A 19,392-nucleotide genomic window follows, 5' to 3' on the forward strand; every position below is an offset into this window, starting at 1 on the left:
AAGCAAGCACACATCCAGATGTGGTGGGATCAGCGCTGCAAGCTCACATATAACAAGGAATAGCCTTGAAAACACAGACCCAGACGTAGGCCGAAGTCTGAGTAGCCTGGCCATCTTTTTCAAACTTCAAAACCTTCTAATTCCTGTATGTCTTTTATGTGGGCAACATTATCTTGGTAAAGTCCCTGTGTGCAATGAGATGGCTGTAGATGAGTTGGAATGAACTGTACAGACTGTTCTAAGGAAAAAAATGCTACTTATGTAATAGCAATATTTTATTTATAAACAGGGGATTTTTTTTTTTACAACTTAAAATCCCAAACTTCTATGTACCATGTTAAAAGTCAAGAAAAAAAGGTAAGCTGTTCCTGAACTTGTCTGTCTCTGTGACTATAAATGATATAATCCAGGCACTCGTGCCTGGCCAACATTCACACTTACAAATTATCTGCATGCTAATGTACTCAGGTTATGAGATTGTTAATAAGTTTTCCCTTCTTAAGGAAGGTTGGCCTCAACCTCCTAAGTACTGCAATTACGGATTTGTACCACCACACCCTGCTCAGATTTATTCTTACAAAAGCTTCTAAGTCGTTACTGTTGAAATAATTAAAGACAAATCAAAATGTCTGGTTTTCTTTTTTAAACTTCATTTCCTTGGGAGAATCCACACTGAGAGCTATGTGGTGGAAAGTACATGTGAGAGAAATTCCCTGTAAAGAGGAGAACACATCAAAGCTGAATTCATAGCTGAAGCAGCTGCCCAAAGAGCCTGTGCTTAATGTTAAGTCTTTGAAACATACTAAGGAATGTGACATACCAGGGTGTGTCAGTACCTAGAAGGAAGCGGTTAACTGTTCACTAGAGAGCACATAAGGAAAAAAATAATAGACCAAATAGAGAACTCCAGAACTGAAAATGTGATTTCTGCCAGTTTCTTATCCTTGTGTCTATTCCTTGGTGGTGGAAGGGGGTGGAGGATTTTTTTCATAGTACAAATGTGTAGAAAAGATTCAAATCTCTCAGTACAAAGAGCATTCCAATCAGATTAATTTCTCTACTGTAAAGACATTTCTTCCCTTCACAGTTCCCGTGTGGGGTGAAAGAGGCATACCTGGGGTGGACATTCCCTCGGGAGAGCTCAGTTCCAACATGCTGTCTGGAGCAATCCCATCTTCCAAAGGTAGGCCTGAAAGATGCAAGACAACTGATAAATGGCACACTCAGAAGAGAAACAACTCCTAAGGAATTTTCTGCTTTTACTTCATCTAGGAAGGACGAACCTAAACTTACTAGGGCACCTTACAGTCCAGTTGTAAAATGAGTAAGTTCTATCTCATTTTCCATTCCTATGTAGTCAATCATGGAATGGCGTTGTCTTTCTGAATAAAGCTGCATACTGTTCATGAGCCCATTACAATAATCAAGCTGTATAATTTTGTCATTCTTTGTTGCAGATTTTTCAAAAGCAGTTAAGTGAGAATAATTAGACTATCCACTATTCACACACACACACACACACATATACATACATACATACATACAGAGAGAGAGAGAGAGAGAGAGAGAGAGAATATGAGAATGAGAATATATCTCCAAGTTCATACATTAAATCCCAGAACTCAGGGGCAAAAGCAGACAGATCTCCATGAGTCTGAGGCTAGCCTAGTCTGATTAGGGAGTTTTAAACCAGCCAAGGGTTCAAGGAGGGGGAAAAAGACAAGTCATGACTTCCACTATTTTTACTGTCTGCACTAACACACAAAGTCCAAGCCACTGTACTGCTTGAAGGAGAATACCATGAGCCATTGCAGAGTTCCTTTCATCAGTCTGAGCCAGGGGAGTTTTCGAAGGTGGAGCAGGTGCTTTTCGCTTCGTTCTCTTCAGAGATGAAGTTCCTACCGATGTGCTGCTGAGCTGCAGTGATCCTGTCCTCACCATGAACGCTTCAGAGGAACTCTGCAGAAAATAAAATGGCCACACAATTCTACAATGAGCAACCAACCACAAACTTCAGGATGGCCCTGACCTCTGTTGTAAACATATCAAACACCAAATCAGAGCACAACAGCCATTCATTCAAAATATTTATGAGGTATCTGTCATAAATAGATTGTAGATTAGAGAATGGACACATGAACAAACAAACAAAAAATGGCCCTTCTAAAAAACTTTACCCTAGGATGGGGTTGACACACAAATGACAAACTATACTGTACAAGACTTTGAAGTGACACAATTGAAAGCTAGCATTTGAAGAAACTCTAGAGATATTATTGGATGCAAAGGACAATACTAATAATAAGGGGCAGGGGAGATGGATCAAAGAGTAGTAGCCTTTGCTCTAAAAGCATGTGGATCTAAAAGCAAGTTTGGATCCCTGGCATCAGCTTAAAATCCACACAAGGTGTCCTACATCTGTAAAGCCAGTGTATGTAAGGGTGGGCAGTGGAAAAAGATGAATCACAGTCTCAATTGGCAGCCCATCAAACCAATTGTTAAGCTCAAGATTCAGTATCAAAAAAATCAAGGTGGAGAGGAAGATACCTAACAATACCCCCTGGCCCCTCCAAGCATGCCAGCATGCATGTACACATACATATTCTCCCCAGGCCCCTCTCTCTGGAGAGAAAGAGAATGGAAAGTAGCCTTATATTAAGGACTGACTTAGGGTCAAAAGATGGCTCAATGAGTAAGGGCTCTTACTTAACAAGCCTGATGACTTGATGGATTCCTAGGACCTATACGATGGAAGCAGAGAGGCTAGCTGCCAGGAGCCATCCAAAAGAAGCTAAAATCTAGCAGGAGATTTAGACGGTTCCACCATGGGTTGTTGAAGTTAATGACAGAACTGCTTCTTTAGGCAAGGCTGAGGAGATTTGATTTTAGGAAAGATTCCTGATATTGATATGCTTTTCCTGCTATCATTAAATATATATAACAATCAATAGGTATTATCCCACCCTTTTGAGTAGATCTCTACAGAACAACGAAGATGTACTGTCTTGTAGTGACGATATATAGACAAATAAATGATTTCTTAATTCTTAATGGTAATAGGACTGCGATTAAGTCCTTTCTGATGTCAAAACTACATTGAGAACTCTGACAGTCTTCAGTGTCATGAGTTAATTGCTTCGGAGAGAGCAAGCAGGCATCTACAACTTAGAGCACATTCCAAGAGGTTGTAAAACAATTAACCAAAAGGCATAAAAAGGAAACTGAGGATAGGTACAAGGACAGAAGATATAATATTGACTGGGTTTATCTATAAAACTTTAACAATAACTTCATTATGGTCTTTAATTCTCCGTGAACCTGTAGAGCTAGTGACAGATGTTGAATGTTTAGCCAGATAATTACTCTTAATGGATATGCATGTAGGCATTCTCTGTTTTAAACTTCTCATTCAATTTATGATCTGAAATTATGTTTGAACTTCTAGTGAACTTTCGTAAATAAAAAAAATATATAGAGAGAGATGCTTGGGTAAATCATGTGATCTACTCTCCTGGAGAAGGTAGAAAGGACTAAGAAAGATTACATTGCTGGTCATAGGAGTGGGAGAAACAGCATTGGGAATATAGCACTGGTAGAAGGGCATTGTTACACCAAAGCAGCAAGAAAAGAGAGCAAGATTAGAAGGAGAATGCAGAGTGGAGTAACTTAGAAACTGTAAGGCAACGTAAAAAATTAAGAGACCAATGTGCAGAATACAGAGGGGGAAAAGGAAAAAAAGAAGAAGCTGCAGAGAGAGCAGAAGGAGCAGACAGGCTTCTCCTTACTGTGGGACAGAACAGGCCTTTTCTTAATAGCAAGGCAGGCTTAGTCTTATTAAAGAGAACAAAGCTTTCTTCTTAGAGATTTGGCTTTAATTCATTTAGCAATTAAAGGGCAGAAGCTTTTTCCATCTCTATGCACTAAAGTTTGAAGCTCATTTTTCATCCAGAATGAGTTCTTTCTGCACTGGCTTTTAGTCTTGCTCCATATAAATACGTAAGTGTGGATGTGTGTAAGTATGTAGTTATGAGATAAGTATGTAAGCTGATCCCAACTGGTTTGAATGGAGATGTACAAATATGTAAGCATGAATTTGTATATGAATTTATGTAAGTTTATCCATATTTTCTAGTATAAAAGTGTTACTTCTGCAAGGGTGACTCTCTTCTCAATAGAAGTTCATTGCTCCAAACCTCCCCCTAAACTAATAAGCAAGGGGCATCTGGATAAGAGGGAAAAGGCTCCAGCAATTAATTCCTTATTTAATCCGATGCTGGTTTAATATGAGGTGCTAAAAGCTAGAAATGCAGTTTCTGGCCTCAAAGGAAGTCAGGCAGGTCAGTTACAGTATGCACACACACACATATGCACACACACACACAGAGAAATTTAAAGAGCTCATCCAATCTATGTTTTTCAGTATAAAATATAAAAAAATATTTAAAAATCTACCATGTGACATGGAAATGAAAGGAGAATGGAAAGGAGGGCATAAGGAAGGGTGAAGGAGACAAAGGAATGAAATAGGGAAGGAGAATAAATTAAATCACACTTTATTCAAGAATTTCATAACTTTATCTAATACTTTGTATGCTAATTAAAAATAAAATGAGCCGGGTGTGGTGGCGCACGCCTTTAATCCCAGCACTTGGGAGGCAGAGGCAGGCGGATTTCTGAGTTCAAGGCCAGCCTGGTCTACAAAGTGAGTTCCAGGACAAGCCAGGCTACACAGAGAAACCCTGTCTCAAAAAACCAAAATAAAAAAATAAATAAATAAAAATAAAATAAAATGATGAAAACCACAAAAAATTTTCATTGGTGTCTTATAAATATAAACAACACACACACACAAATACAAATATATATACACAAACATATGTTTCCTTCACCCTTCCTTATGCCCTCCTTCCCATTTCTATGTTACATGTAGATTTTTTTCTTACATTTTCATGTATATATTCGTATAAAAAATATATTAAGCCAGTGCTTTACATTTTTTTACATTTATTAGTGTGCATAGATGTGTTTGTGTGTGTATATGTATGTGCATGTGTCTGTGTATTTGTGCCTGTCCCATACATAGATGTACGCGACCATGCACACGTGAAGGTCAGAAGGCAACTTGCAACATATCATATATATATATGTATATATATATATATACACACATATATATATTTATATGTGCACACACATATAAATATATACATACATATTTACATATACAGATATATAAATACAGATATATACATACATGCACACACACACATATACATACATACACACACACACACATACATTTACACACGCACATCTCAGAGGCAGGTCCTTTGAGGCCACAGTCTATAAGGAGACCCTGCTGACCCACAGCAGGTGACTGTCAGCAAACCCTAAGACAAGCACTTCTCAGCAGGCTGACTGCTTGCCTCCTAGCTAACTGCTTTACCAGTTCTGCTTCTGCCATTACAAGAAAACAGCCTCACAGAGTTGTACATATAGTCTGAATCTCTTATTTTGTACTGCTAAACCTCTGATTCATCAATACTTTACCAAACGACCACAAATATGTAATAGTCACTTAATAGGCTCCATGATTTGAGCTGTACAGCACTAAGCATAGGTGACCATTACTATTCACAATTTTCCTTACTTCTAGGATCAATACTCCTTCCTTTCCATTGTCCCACACTCCAGCTACTCGATTTTGCTGTCCGTTACTGCTCATCTCCTGACGAACATCAGTGGGACTCTCTCCTACAGTATATAATTCATGTTAGTATCTATGCACTCTCTCTGGGAAAGTTTACCATTCTCTTGATTTTAAGTATTCCTTACATAATTAATGAACCCCAAACTCATTTCTCCCTCCCAGACCCCTCTTCTATCTCCACTAAATATCTAAGGATACTTAGCATTAGCATGACTAAACCTCAACTCTTGATAACCACTGCTTCTGCTACTGCTACTGCTACTGCTTCTTCTTCTTCTTCTTCTTCTTCTTCTTCTCCTCCTCCTCCTCCTCCTTTCTCCCCTCTTCCTCCTCCTCCTCTCCTTCTTCTTCCCCTCTTCCTCCTCTTCCTCTTCCTCTTCCTCCTCCTGTTCTTCTTCTTCTTCTTCTTCTTCTTCTTCTTCTTCTTCTTCTTCTTCTTCTTCTTCTTCTTCTTCTTCCCCTCTTCCTCCTCCTCTTCTCCTTCTCCTTCTTCTTCTTCTTCTTCTTCTTCTTCTTCTTCTTCTTCTTCTTCTTCTTCTTCTTCTTCTTCTTCTTCTTCTTCACCAAAGCACTGTCTTCCTACTGGTCCCCACAAGTCTCAGCAAAGAGAAGGCCGTCCTCCAGTCTTCCCTCATCTGCTCTCTCTACCCACCCTGCTCTCACCTATCAGCTCTTCCCTTAACTTCCAGCACCCGGGTGACTTCTACTCTGAATCTTGAGACCCTTCTAAATTAACATCGATTTCTCTAGACTTTTCTTAGCACATCAATAAATAGGGACTTTCTCATTAGGATGCACACCATTGTAAGCTACTTCACTCAAAATCCACTAATGACTTCTCTGTTGGCTCAGGGAAAAAAAAATTCTAATCGATGGGATGGCTCCAAGATCTCTGCAATCATTTTCTTCTCCAAGAATGGTTGACATGGATCTGCTGCACCATCCTTCTCACCACACTGTCTTCTTCCTGTCTCTACCCTGAGGTAGAGAACCTTCGCATTCTCTGTGCCTAGAATCTCTCTTCTGCTAACACAGTATTGTACTCCACATTCTCTGCTAGTTATTTCTCATATGGCACCTCTTCAGTTAATTCTCTGATTCTCAACAGCTCCCACCTGCTGTGTTCTTAGTCCAGCATTTCGTAGTTTTCTTGTGTGTTACAGAGCTGGCTTAAGTGTTTGATGTTGGTATCTGCCCCCCAACAGACTAAAAAAGAGTGCAGAAATTTCTTTTCCAATTATGCTTACTACTGTATTTCAACATTAATGTCTGGTTCATAAAAGTTTTATAATTAATTATCTTAAGAAGCTGAGGTGAACTTGAACCAGGGATGCATGTATATCCTGAGTTAATCTAATTTTACAAAACAATTCGATATCTTAAAGAGTAGTGAACTAATTCATAGGAATTTTTTCTTTTTCTTATTTATTTATTTATGTATTTATTTAGGAAGAGGCTGACACAGAGACAAGATTTCTCTGTGTAGCCCTGGCTGCCCTGGAACTCATTTTGTTGACCAAGCACTAGCTTCAAACACAGAAATCTGCATGCCTCTTCCCTTCCAAGGTCTGGGGTTAAAGGTATGTGCCACCACTACCCTGCTTCATAGGAAATTTTCAACTTTTGTACCTTGCTATTAAGAAAAAAAATAACATATTTACTATTGCATACTTTTAAAATACTTTTCCAGAGGTACTTCCCAACCCCAGGAAGTTGACCAACTGAACAATTAAACTTCCATAGTACTTAGTTAAAATACCTGCAGCCAAACCTAAGCCAGTCCTTACCAAACATTCCTCTCCTTCCTCCAGAACTCTTCAGACCTCTCCATAGCCATTCAAGGAAGGAGCTACAACGTGCACCCAAGCCCACATTTGGATTCAGAGCCATTAACGTCAAATATGATTAAATATTGCAATCAGACCCTTTGGGAGGGTATCCTTAATGGACTTGCGAAATAATTCAAGGACCTTCTGTGACAAACACCAGAGTATAAAACACAGGACACAGGACCTGGTACTGCTTAAATACCATTTTCAGTGGAATATAAGGTTAAAGAAACCTTCTAACTGACTTCTCTTGTGTTCTCAAACTTCCACTTAATATCTTATGAAAGTAACAAATTTCTCTGTCAGCCAAGGGGAGGTTTGGCAGGCAGTCTTCCTTGTCTATGCTGATCAGGAAGCAGAGCCTGGTGCAGCCACAAGGCTGTTCAAGGCAAAACAACAACAACAACAACACTCAAAAAAAAAATCTAAAAAAAATCCAAACCAAACCAAAAACCTATTTTAAAAAACTATCCATCATAGATGATTATGAGAAAACTGTAGGGGGATCAGAGAGACGGCTCATCAGTTAAGAGCATGTGCCACTCTTGAAGAGGAGTTTAGTTCCCAGCACCTTCCTCTGGTAGCCCACTGCCATATGTATAACTACAGCCTTAGAGAATCAATGCTCACTGCCAGTCTCTACAAATACCTGTGCACATGGGTGGGGACACACACACTTACAGAAATACTGCCAGGACCATAACTGTATCTAACACACACATCCACGGATGCAAGTTAAAGGGCTGTGGCTCTCCTGTTTCAAAATGCTTTATGACCTAAACTGTGTCACATGACATTTGGAAAAACAATTAAGACTTAGTAAAGAAAACAAATGAACATAAGCAAATGATGAAAATTCACCTGCCATCTGATGGTGATAGACATACCACTTTACATAGGGGAAAGTAACGTATATGGACATCATCAGAGAAGCCTCAAATTCTAACAATAAAATATGTACCCCCAAAGCTGACAGAGTTAGATGAATTTCTTGATGAATTCTTTCGGTTAAAGCCCTAGTGGCAGGCCACTCCAAAGCTATTTATTGTAAGACTACAGTAGATGATCGATATGTAAATGCAGAGACACCGGAAACAACAGAAACTCTGATTTGCCTCCTAGCGCCCTGCGTCAAGGATTCTGATTGATTGCTTTCATGAGATATATAATAAAATTCTTCCATCTCTGTGCTGCTCACCCTAACACCCACTGACAGGTCTGTCCTTTCACCTGATAGAAGCAGTCATGGCATGAAGTCTCAGGCACAAGTATGTGGTTGTGGTACAGGAGTATAATAAAGAAGCTGGTACAGAAATGGAAAAGGAAGGGAGGTTTAACTCAAAGACAGAAGACCCACAGATTATCAGTCTGGGGGGGGGGGTGGTCCTAGAAACAAGCTTGTGTTTTTTAATGTGATATTTACATTTCTAGGGATAAGGAATTTAAAACGTATCAAAATGAGATGAACTGCAATTTTATAAATGTTCTCTCTCTCTCTCTCTCTCTCTCTCTCTCTCTCTCTCTCTCTCTCTCTCTCTCTCTGTGTGTGTGTGTGTTTACAATTCATGAAGACAATTTAAAGGGACACAGACATCCAAGAAAGGGTTTTACCACCTTATCCTGTGAAATCCACTCCTTTAGCCTGCAGAGCAAGTAGACAGGAATCCACATTTCTCAAGATACAATTTGAATTAAAGATGCTAAGAAAGATGCCATTAAAGGAGAATGTGACTGTTACTCAGTCACCAGGCTAGACCTAAAGGCCTATCATAAGCACAGTCTATGCGGTGTGATGAAAACTTACCAACTTTAGTGACAAAGGAAAAACATAAGGATTGGTGCAAATGGTCCAAAGTCAGGAATTTTGAACAAATAAGAATTGTGAGTATAGATCATCAACAGTAAGTTGATGACAAGAATACATATTTCATTTTGACATATGAATGAGATTAATGTGAGTCTTTAAGAAAGTAGCTTATGTTTTATTTTCTTGTAAAATAGGGAGACAAAATTGGTTGGTTACCATGAAGAGTTTTCTCAGGAAAGAACTAGTCAGTCAAGATAAAAGCAAAGAAGGCCACAGGAGTCAAATGTGAAGATCTTTTATGTGGACTAAAGCATTACTTTTCCTAACACATAGTGAAGCCCTAGACCCCTATACTGTGAAGAAATCTTTAATCTATTGAATATATCCTTTGGTTAAAGTCTTCAGGAAAGGCAGGGGTGTATAAATTAGAAGACTTCAGTATTTTTTTATCTAACTTGTAGCCACGACAACTATTATATGTTTAGGTCGAGTATGTAACATGTAATACTGGAGGGGCTCCAAAGTCAAGAGCATCAAACACTAGAAAACAGACGTGCAGAACTGCTATGGTATCTTAAGAAATGCATATGATAAGGTTCTAAAGTGACCAGCCAATTTATTGAGTATTATTAAATGTGAACTTGTCTAACTAAAGAGAGGCTTACTGAGTGTTCTCAATTTGGAAGATAGAATACTGTAATATTTACTAACAAATGGGAATTGGAGTCAGTATTAGGAGTTCAGCCAGGAGACATGTCATTAATTGTCTTGGGAACTTCAGCCTTCTCATGTATGGAATGTAAGCACATTAACCATGAAAAGTATCTATGACAGAAAGAGTCTGGGTTACCCAAATGACATCATGCATGCACAATGGAATAAAGCCTAGCAACCCACACATGCTACAACATAGACATCAGCTGGCACTCCTACAACAGTTGTCTATTTTCAGGCTGGGAATATTATTTTGTAAATAAGAAAATAATAGGTACTGGGGTGAGAGAGGTGTACCAATATGAAATGGGGACATTTCATCATCTATTTCTCCTAGGAGAGAACAGAAATAGAGTCCTACTGGAATCTGACTTAGAATCAATTCTAAAACCCAACTGTGTTTATGTTCTGCATCCAAGGTTGGGTTGTTGCATAAAACCCCCACTAAGTCTCGGCAGCATACCATGAAAGAGTGCAGTAATAATTAAGGTTTAACACTAGTCTGTTACATCTTGGCAACGAGTAGATAAATGTGTACTGCCGCAAAGACATTTGAACAATTTCATAACCATGCCTAATTAGAATGAACTGCTTCCAACTCTGCAGTTTCAGTATCAAAATTCATTTCCTTCAGTCAAATCATGACAGGAATTTTAAAAGAAGGTCTGAGATTAAATTGTTAAAAGTCTGAAGGGTTTGCAAAATGAAAAGAAAGCCAGATTTCTAACTCCCTAGGAGAGCCTGCCTTGGCTAATCATTAGCTACTCAATTCTATGCTCTAGTTAAAGCTACTGATAAGGCTGTGCACTATTAGTAAGCCTTGCACCTGAAACAGGAACACACTCCCACAAACGCTGTGACCCGTGAAAAGGGAAATATTACAAGAAAAAAATAGGACATGCCAATGAAAGAACATGGTAAGGTCAGATGGGAACCCATAGCAGATAGACTGTCTGAATCCACGCCTAGATTAGCATTCACTTTCTTAAATGACATACAATCTAACAGAAGAAGGCAGAATTAAGGCAGTACTATAGCCCACAGCAGTACTGAGGACTGGCACTGGAGATGGTAGTAGCTAACATATTAATCACAGGTACACCATAACATGGGCAGTAAAATCCGGAAATCCTGCATGAACCAGAAATACAGGGGGCGGGGGGATGTTCTAAAGAGGAGAAACAGTGTAGCTCAACTGCAATGATGTTGCAAAATGTTCTAATAGGAGATCTTGGATTATATCTGCTTTTAAGAATATTCTTAAGTTTGGGGAGCGGTGGGTTTAGCGGGTCCTTAACCACTTGAAATGGTCTTTAATCTTAAAATTCACTTTCTTCTTCAAGGAAAGTTTAACATAATGCTCAGCTAACCTTTTCAACAGCATAAAATCTATTAAATATCTTATGATTGACATTAAACTTATGCAAATATACTATGAATATGTCCCAACTTCACGTATGACTGATGGTTGAGTTTTAACTCTTGGTGGAAGATCCCTAAATTAATTTTACAAGTTAGACACACAAGTTGGTTTGAAATGTAATTATTTTGAATGTAATTATTTCATAATTAATGGAATATAGAAATATGAGAAATTGAATTTGCAAAGTGGGTATGCTCTGTAAGCAAGTTTTTTTTTCAGTAATAAAATCAATATAACTGCATTGGAACAAAAGCAATGCTTAAAATGAGAGGGAATTTTTTTTAAAGAACAATTGTTGTATATCCTAACAAACACTGGTCAGCCCTTTGAGGTTTTGCTGTTTATTTTCTCAAGTGTAATTTTTACAGCTGTATAAACACATGCAAAGAGAACTGCCCTTACACTGGATGGAAACATACATGCCACTTGTTTGTCATTGAAGCTTTTTAGAAATAAACTATTTCCAGGTAAAATATGGAAAAGTTTTTCCAAAGATCTGAATTTCTGCTCTATAATAGCCTATTCTCTGGAGAAAAACCTATTATTTTATTATTATCTATTTAAGCCCCATATTAAGAGTTCTCCTTGATAGCATGGAAAGTCTTACCTTGTCAGGATTGACTCAGATTATCAACATCCAAGTGAAGGAATGGGGGAACAGATGTGTCTTATCAAGTACCAGCAACTGGGCTGAGCAGAAGACAGGAGACATCAGGTACAGGGCCTGCAGCTCTTCAACCTACACTATGTGAGCAGTCATCTCCTCTGCCAATTTTAACACCACTCCTATCATTCTTCTGAAATAAGTACTACTGTAGAAGCCAATAAGATTAGAGCTAGATCATCCAGCAGGTGTTCCATGTGGCACCAACACCATTAGCTTGTGACTTTTTGTTCCTAATTAAAGTTAAGGCCCTCCAAGGAATTCCACGTGGCTGTGTTGGACATAAGATTTGTATCAAACATATCTTGTACAAATTTCATTATTAGTTAACAGTGACATTTATATCCTCTAGTTAATAAGCTCAGTAAATGAACACATTTTTCTCACACTCTAAGCCTTCCATTTCTTTGTTGCAACACAAGGTGCTTGTGTGGATTCCTGTGTTGCAGTAAGTGCACACAGAAAGATGCCAGGTGCTAAATCTTCAATGTTACTATCATACATTGGGTCTCAGGAGTCACTCAACAGGAGTAGCTGTCGTGACCTGGTTGCCACCAACCAAAGGTCCACACTACAGAACTGTTTTTATTAGGTAGAAGCCAGCCGTACATAGTTTTGCAATATAAGAACTTGAAGATTCTGGGAAATTTAGTTAGAAAATTTTATTCCTCAGAGAAAAAGAACACAGCAATGGACAAGTTCATTGAGTGTGGAAAGTTGATGGAAAGACTACAGCAGAGAGTAAAAACACCACAGAGTATCTAGGAGAGCCCAAGGTGACACAAGACACACAGAGGTTGAGCAGTTTCCATTTACATGCACATCAGCCCTTTTTTTGTGCAAAGGAAAAAAAAAGACAAATTTTTAAGCCTATGCTATCTATGACTTTGACAGACATGTACACTCTTCTTCTCCAGACACATCAGTGTTTCCATCAGTCCCACCCTCTCCTCACTCATTGAACTCTATGTATGTAATCGTGGCTTGCTAGTAACAATCTTGGCTTTAACATTTTTAAGCCCAAAGATGAGAACTGAGCTCAGCAGTACATCTTCTACGAACAAGAAGAAAGTAGAACCTAGGATCCAAAGTAAACGAGAAGACATGGTGAAGATCGTGGTTCCCTGTAATCCAAACAAACTGGACTGACATGTTTCTAGGCACAGGTGAGGAGAACACCTTACAGATTAGTTGAACTTAGAACCCATGCCAAAGGCAAATGACAGCCAAAGTAATACACTGGGGGAGGAGGGCATTTCAGTTCAGCCCAGACAGAAAGCCAAAGCTGTCGAGAAAGCTTTATCCCTCCCTACACACTCATACCACGGCCATGCTTCCTCTGACCTGGCTACTGTGAGTGCATGCTGCTGAGTAGAGAAGGGCACATCTACTCATGCAGCCTTCAACACCAATATAGGCCAGAGGCTATGTAAGCCTTGGTCTTCTGACTTCAGTGTTCTGCTCTGACCTTAGTGTAAAGCTTAAGGCACGGGCAGCCTTTTGCTTACTGATAGACAAGGAAGAGAAACGTGTATTCAATTTACAAATGGTCAAGAGCTCTTGTTCTTTGACGATTTTTCCTCTTTAGGGGTTAAAACATAATTAGCAGGTCCCTTTACTTTTAGGTTTGAAGCAGGACTGAAAGTGCCGACAGAGGGCTTGCGTGTAGATTAATGGAGTGCTCTTTGTAGAAGTTGGCTTGGAATAGGAAAACTAAACACATAAGCAGGCACTGCTGCTTTGCTTTTCATGGCCATGACTCCTTAACAAACCTTAGGAAAGTTACAAAGAAATGATGTGCATTATGCATGGGAAAAAGGAAAGACTATACTGTGCTGGTAGATTTTTTCAGATGCATTAATCTACTCATAGCTTTGGAAGTAGAGCCAGATGTACTCATATATCAAGCTGCAACTGCCATGGTAACCACAGTTCCTAGGCAACTGTGGAACTCGGTGTGGGGTCCACTTTCCATACAATAAATACAAGAGGCGAGCAGGAGAGAAAATAAAGTGTTACATGATAACCCAAATTAAAAACAAAAAGCAGGAAGAGAAATATTTCTTAACGAGTACAAATACATAATCTGTTACAATAGGGAGTACAACCTTAATTAGTCTGCATAAAATAACTGGAAAAATCCACCAAGTAAAATAAAAAACAGATGTTTACTTGCTTCATGGGCATATCATCTGCTTCTAAACCAAATTAAGTAGGGAAAAAAATAAAGATAAAACTGTGTAAAAGAGGCATGCGAAGCATTCCTAAAAAATTGAGTCAGCCACTGAAAAACGAATACTCTGGGTATTAAGTTTCACTTGCATAATATTAGATGGCAGGAAGTCTCGGTTTCTCAATATTCGAGTGTTGTCTGTGGCAGCACACAAATTGAGAGCAAATGAAATGCTCACTAGAGGTTATCCCTTTACTGTGCTTCCAGCCACAAACCTACCCCAAGGAGGTTACACACCATGCCACTGGCTGGGGAAAGTTATTTACTGTTGAGTGCAGAGGATTTGAAGCAGTAAAGCCACACTAAATGTGAGAGTCAAAAATTCTCCAAAGGTTTTGGGAATTCTACAGGTGGAGATTTCCAGCAATTTCTTTTAAACTCTTCCACCTCCACTTGAAACATAAGTTTAAGAGACCAACTGATGGAAACAAGGCAGTCCTCTGCCTACTGATTTTGCTACATGTGTCCTCAACAGACAGCAAATGGTTCTAGGCCTCAGATTTCTATACTTAGTCTTAATCCCCAAAGCTGTCGATGTCATTTTGTTGACAATCTTACTTCATATGGTTACATGCATTTCATATAGGGATACAGTTACTGTTCCTATATATAACAAAAAAGGCCGAATACCATAGACCTTGTAACACAAATGGCATTTCAAATCACTAGAAAAAGTCTGTTTGACAACACATTCAAAAAGTTCTAGGAAAAACTGCTAGAAAATTTCCAACTGGAAATTCATTTTGAATTAAACATTTTCACAGGATATAATATATTCACCTATACAGAGAAAGTGGCATGAGGCTGAAAACCATGCCAAAGTGTACAGAAAATTTAGGGACCTGAAATTTAGCACACACTGAAATGGAGCTTCAGTGAAACTTATTCTTTAGATGGAGTGTCAGATGCAGAAATTCTACACAGGCCTCTGAACCTGGATCGTTAATGAACCACTTTCGGGAAGAGCACACACAGCAACTGTCAAAACCAGCCTGAAAGTCAACAGCCAGCTATGTGAATAATTCCAGTGTATATTCCAAAATCACTATCCAAATATCTCCATTTGCCAATGTTGAGAAATGCCCTAGAAGAATGAAGCAAGTTATCAAATGCAGACAGCCAAAAGTGGAAGAGACATGGCCAACACTTTTTCCTTTTCAAAACCAGGTACATTTAAAGCAAGCATTGACTACAGTGGATCACAAGACCAGTGACTACTTAAAAGGGGACCAAAGTGAACCAAAGGTTAAACTGAATACACTGTTCATCATAAATAATTTTCATGTATTACTAATATTTAATATTTATAGTTTACTTTTCTGTCTCATTACCAATCAAAATAAGAAATTTATAACATCATAAAACCATTTTCTTTTATTATTATTTTTTTTTAAGAAGCTTTCAGGGTAAAACTGGAAATGATTAGAATGCTGTACTGTTAAACAGCACACCCTTGTGGTCTAAGTTGCATCACAAGCAATAGCAGCTTGCTTCATAGATATTTTTCCTTTTATTATGTTTTCCTATTTCACTGTTACTACTTTCAGTGACTAAAACAAGTAAAGTTTGCTAAAATCTCAACTACATTGTTCAAGGTGGCATATAATGCTTAATTATAATTCATATTTTGTTTAAAATTGTAAACAAAATAGCAACCAAAATAAGTAACATTCATTCACCAACAGGTGTGTTCTACTGAAATTCATGAATATTTGAATATAAACAGTTATCAGTTCAAGAGTTAACTGTATATAAATATAATACCTAGAGATACACAGAAATTAAAATATACGAGACAAATTCAGAGTCATGATTATTCTCTTTAGAACACACTTCATTAGGCAGTTCAGAGATGAGGAATGAATCAACCTTGCGGAAGTGACGAAGCAGAAGACAGAGGTGCCATCATTTCTTTCTGACGGAGGAGGAGACTTCACTTGAACAACAGTGACTAAAATCACCTGCTTAGAATTGGAAACATTCCCGAAATTGATAAGGTTTATAAGGAAACTTATGTCAACAGACGTCCCTGGGACACCCCTGCCCCTCCCCCCCAAAATAAGCACTGGTACAGTTTCTGAGCTGGGAAATGTTAAATAAAAAATACAAATGTGTCAGTTGGTCACAGAGAGCAGTATGAAGGTACATTGAGCTGGTCCTCTTCTGTCTACTCTGGGTTACTTTGGGAAATGACTGGAGAAGAAGGAAGGGAAGACACTGTGGATGAGACTAAATGAAGCCTTGGTCTCTAACAGAAGTCAAAAGAATAAAACAAATGAACACCAAGATGACTATGAAGTTTTGGATAACAGTTTGGTAAAACCCTGGGTTGCATGATAAATCTGCCAATTCTCATACAAGGTGGATCAGTAAGTATTCACAGGTTCAAATTTAACAGCAAAGAATATTTGGAATTACAAAATGGACATGGTGATTGCCTAGGAATGTTATAAAAAGTCATAATGGTTTAAAACAGGGTTCTAATGGCCAGAAATCTAAAATCAAAACATGTGACAAGGCATGCTCTCTGTGAAGGACTCTCCTTGCCTGCTGCATTCTCCGGTGGCTTCCAGTGTTCCTGTATGGCAGGACACCCAGCTTGGCTTGGGGGCTGTACACAACTCTCTTCTCTCTTCATGCTATATGGCTGTATGAGTTGTCTTATAAGGGCCCTAGCCTTTGCACTAGAGCCCAACTGAAAGAAAAGATGGTGGTACCTCCAAACTTAAATCCATATGCACACTATTTCTAAATCATATTTACAAGTATTAGGGCTTAGAGAGGGAGGGACAAGCAAAATAGAAGTGGGCTTCCGGAGAAGTGCACTTTTTGTTCCCAGAAGGCACTGTGGTGCATAAAGGTAGGAAATTACAGAGGTGGGTCTCCAAACAGGAACAATGGGGACAGGTGAAGAGCCAGGGACCTATCAATAAGATAACTCACACGGGAGGCCAATCTGTGGACTCCTAAGTCTTAGGATCTTGTTACATTAGGGCCTGAAGACAATTCCTGGAGGAGCATTATTCAAACCATGACAGGCCATCACTGGGAAGAGAGGCCCCTTGGTATTGCAAACTTTATATGCCCCAGTACAGGGGAATGCCAGGGCTAAGAAGCGGGAGTGGGTGGGTAGGGGAGCAGGGCAGAGGGAGGGTATAGGGAACTTTTGGGATAGCATTTGAAATGTATATAAAGAAAATATGTAATAATAAATAAATTTTTAAAAAGATTCATTCACAGATTCAAAAAAACCAAACCAAACCAAGCTGAGGAACAGATATCCTTCCTTAGTAAAAATAATAAATGGACTTTAAGAATACAGATTCAGAAGGGATCTGCAACCCTATAGGTGCAACATTATGAACTAACCAGTACCCCGGAGCTCTTGACTCTAGCTGCATATGTACCAAAAGATGGCTTACTAGGCCATCACTGGAAAGAGAGGCCCATTGGACACGCAAACTTTATATGCCCCAGTACAGAGGAATGCCAGGGCCAAAAGAATGGGAATGGGTGGGTAGGGGAGTGGGTGGGAGGGTATGGGGGACTTTTGGGATAGCACTGGAAATGTAATTGAGGAAAATACCTAATAAAAATATTAAAAAAAAAAGAATACAGATTCAGCTTTGGTCAGTTCAGTAAAGAAAATGGGTGATGGAGAAAGTAGTAGAATAGGAAGGAAGGATAAAGAAAGACAGAGACATGGAGAGAGGGGGAGGGAGGGGGAGGGAGGAAAGGAAGGAAGGAAGAAGAGAAAAAAAAAAGAAACAAAAACCTTATTAGTTATAAGAAGGTAATAAGGTGAAGGAAGAGTTAAACATGAGGGGTGTCTAATCACACAAAACCTGGCCCTGAGTCTAGAACATGGGAGATGCCTAGGGAAGCAAGTGTTCTTTCCTGAGTGGTGTATATGAGCAGATACATGCAGACAAACATAACCCCAGCTTAATCATTAAGGATTTTGGTAACGAATAAACAAAACACGGTCCTTCAGCTTCTCTAGGGAAAAGCAAATCATTCTGGTTCCTGTTGAACAATACATCAAAGAACTACCCAGATGTCCAGATCAAAAGACAAAATAACCAGAAAATTGCATAAAGATGTGTAATTTGCCAAAGGCAATATTTAAAAAGAAATCACTTAACACAGGGCACCAAGTGGTCACAGAGCAGAGGGTGAGAATCAAAGGAACCAGCTTTCCATGAGGTCACTGGTGGAGTGGATCAGACTTCCAAGAGGCAGACAGTAGGAGACGACGTAGACTCCTTGGAAACTGAAGCACACAGAAGCTTCTGGGATGGCTTGGATGAGGACAGTTAGAACAGAGATGATTTCTATCCAAAGACAAGAAGAGTTGGTAGCTATGTGAGAGTGCCAGTTACATTCTTACAGTTCACTTCTCAGGTAATTAAAATACAAAATAATCTTCAAAAGGCTACTGTTCACATGAAGAAGTATAAAGGGGCCATGCACAAAAGGAGGTCTTTGAGACCAGCTTTGTCCTGTCTTCCCTGATTAGTTTCTGTCTGGTTCTCACTCAGGCCCAAGCACGCTGTATCCTTGGCATTCTGGAATCAGAACAGAGTTCTCCACCCAACTGTTGCACTCCCACACACGTTTATGACTGAACACAAAGACTGCCTCTTCTGTGAAGCGGCACCCACCTACAGGATGGATGGATACCTTGGAAGGTTTTCAGCAAATGATTCTCTCAGTGGAAAAAGAAATCGTCCCTCTGTTTTGTAAGATGAGATTTTTTTTTTTATGGCACAGTATTAACTTAGATAAAAAATAAATACTAAGTTTTTAAAGAGTTCATTTCTCTATTTGAGTTGCTAACCATCTAGAGTGGTAATAAAATCCTTTAACTTCCTAAAGGACTCCACTCAGTGTCTAAATATCTCAAAATACATTTTACTTTCAATGTCACTCAATCTATCTGACCCAACTCTATGAGCATCTTCTGTTCAAACACATTTACCTGAGTTTTACTTAGGCTCTACCTGAATAAA

General features: G+C 38.9%; 1 protein-coding gene across 12 annotated transcripts in view; it reads right to left on the reverse strand.

The window, feature by feature from the left end:
* The window catches only part of Cobll1 (cordon-bleu WH2 repeat protein like 1), a 155,125-nt gene that overhangs the window by 17,942 nt on the left and 117,791 nt on the right, over nucleotides 1-19,392 (reverse strand). For all 12 annotated transcript variants that reach the window (XM_021154795.2, XM_029473793.1, XM_021154789.2 and 9 more), the window contains 2 exons: nucleotides 1,800-1,959; nucleotides 1,115-1,189 (listed from right to left, as the gene is read on the reverse strand). In XM_021154795.2, coding sequence (XP_021010454.1) covers nucleotides 1,115-1,189; nucleotides 1,800-1,959 — 235 coding nt within the window. The remainder of the gene's footprint in view (nucleotides 1-1,114; nucleotides 1,190-1,799; nucleotides 1,960-19,392) is intronic.

Source organism: Mus caroli, chromosome 2 (genome assembly GCF_900094665.2).
Source record: "Mus caroli chromosome 2, CAROLI_EIJ_v1.1, whole genome shotgun sequence".
NCBI classification, from domain to species: Eukaryota; Metazoa; Chordata; class Mammalia; order Rodentia; family Muridae; genus Mus; species Mus caroli.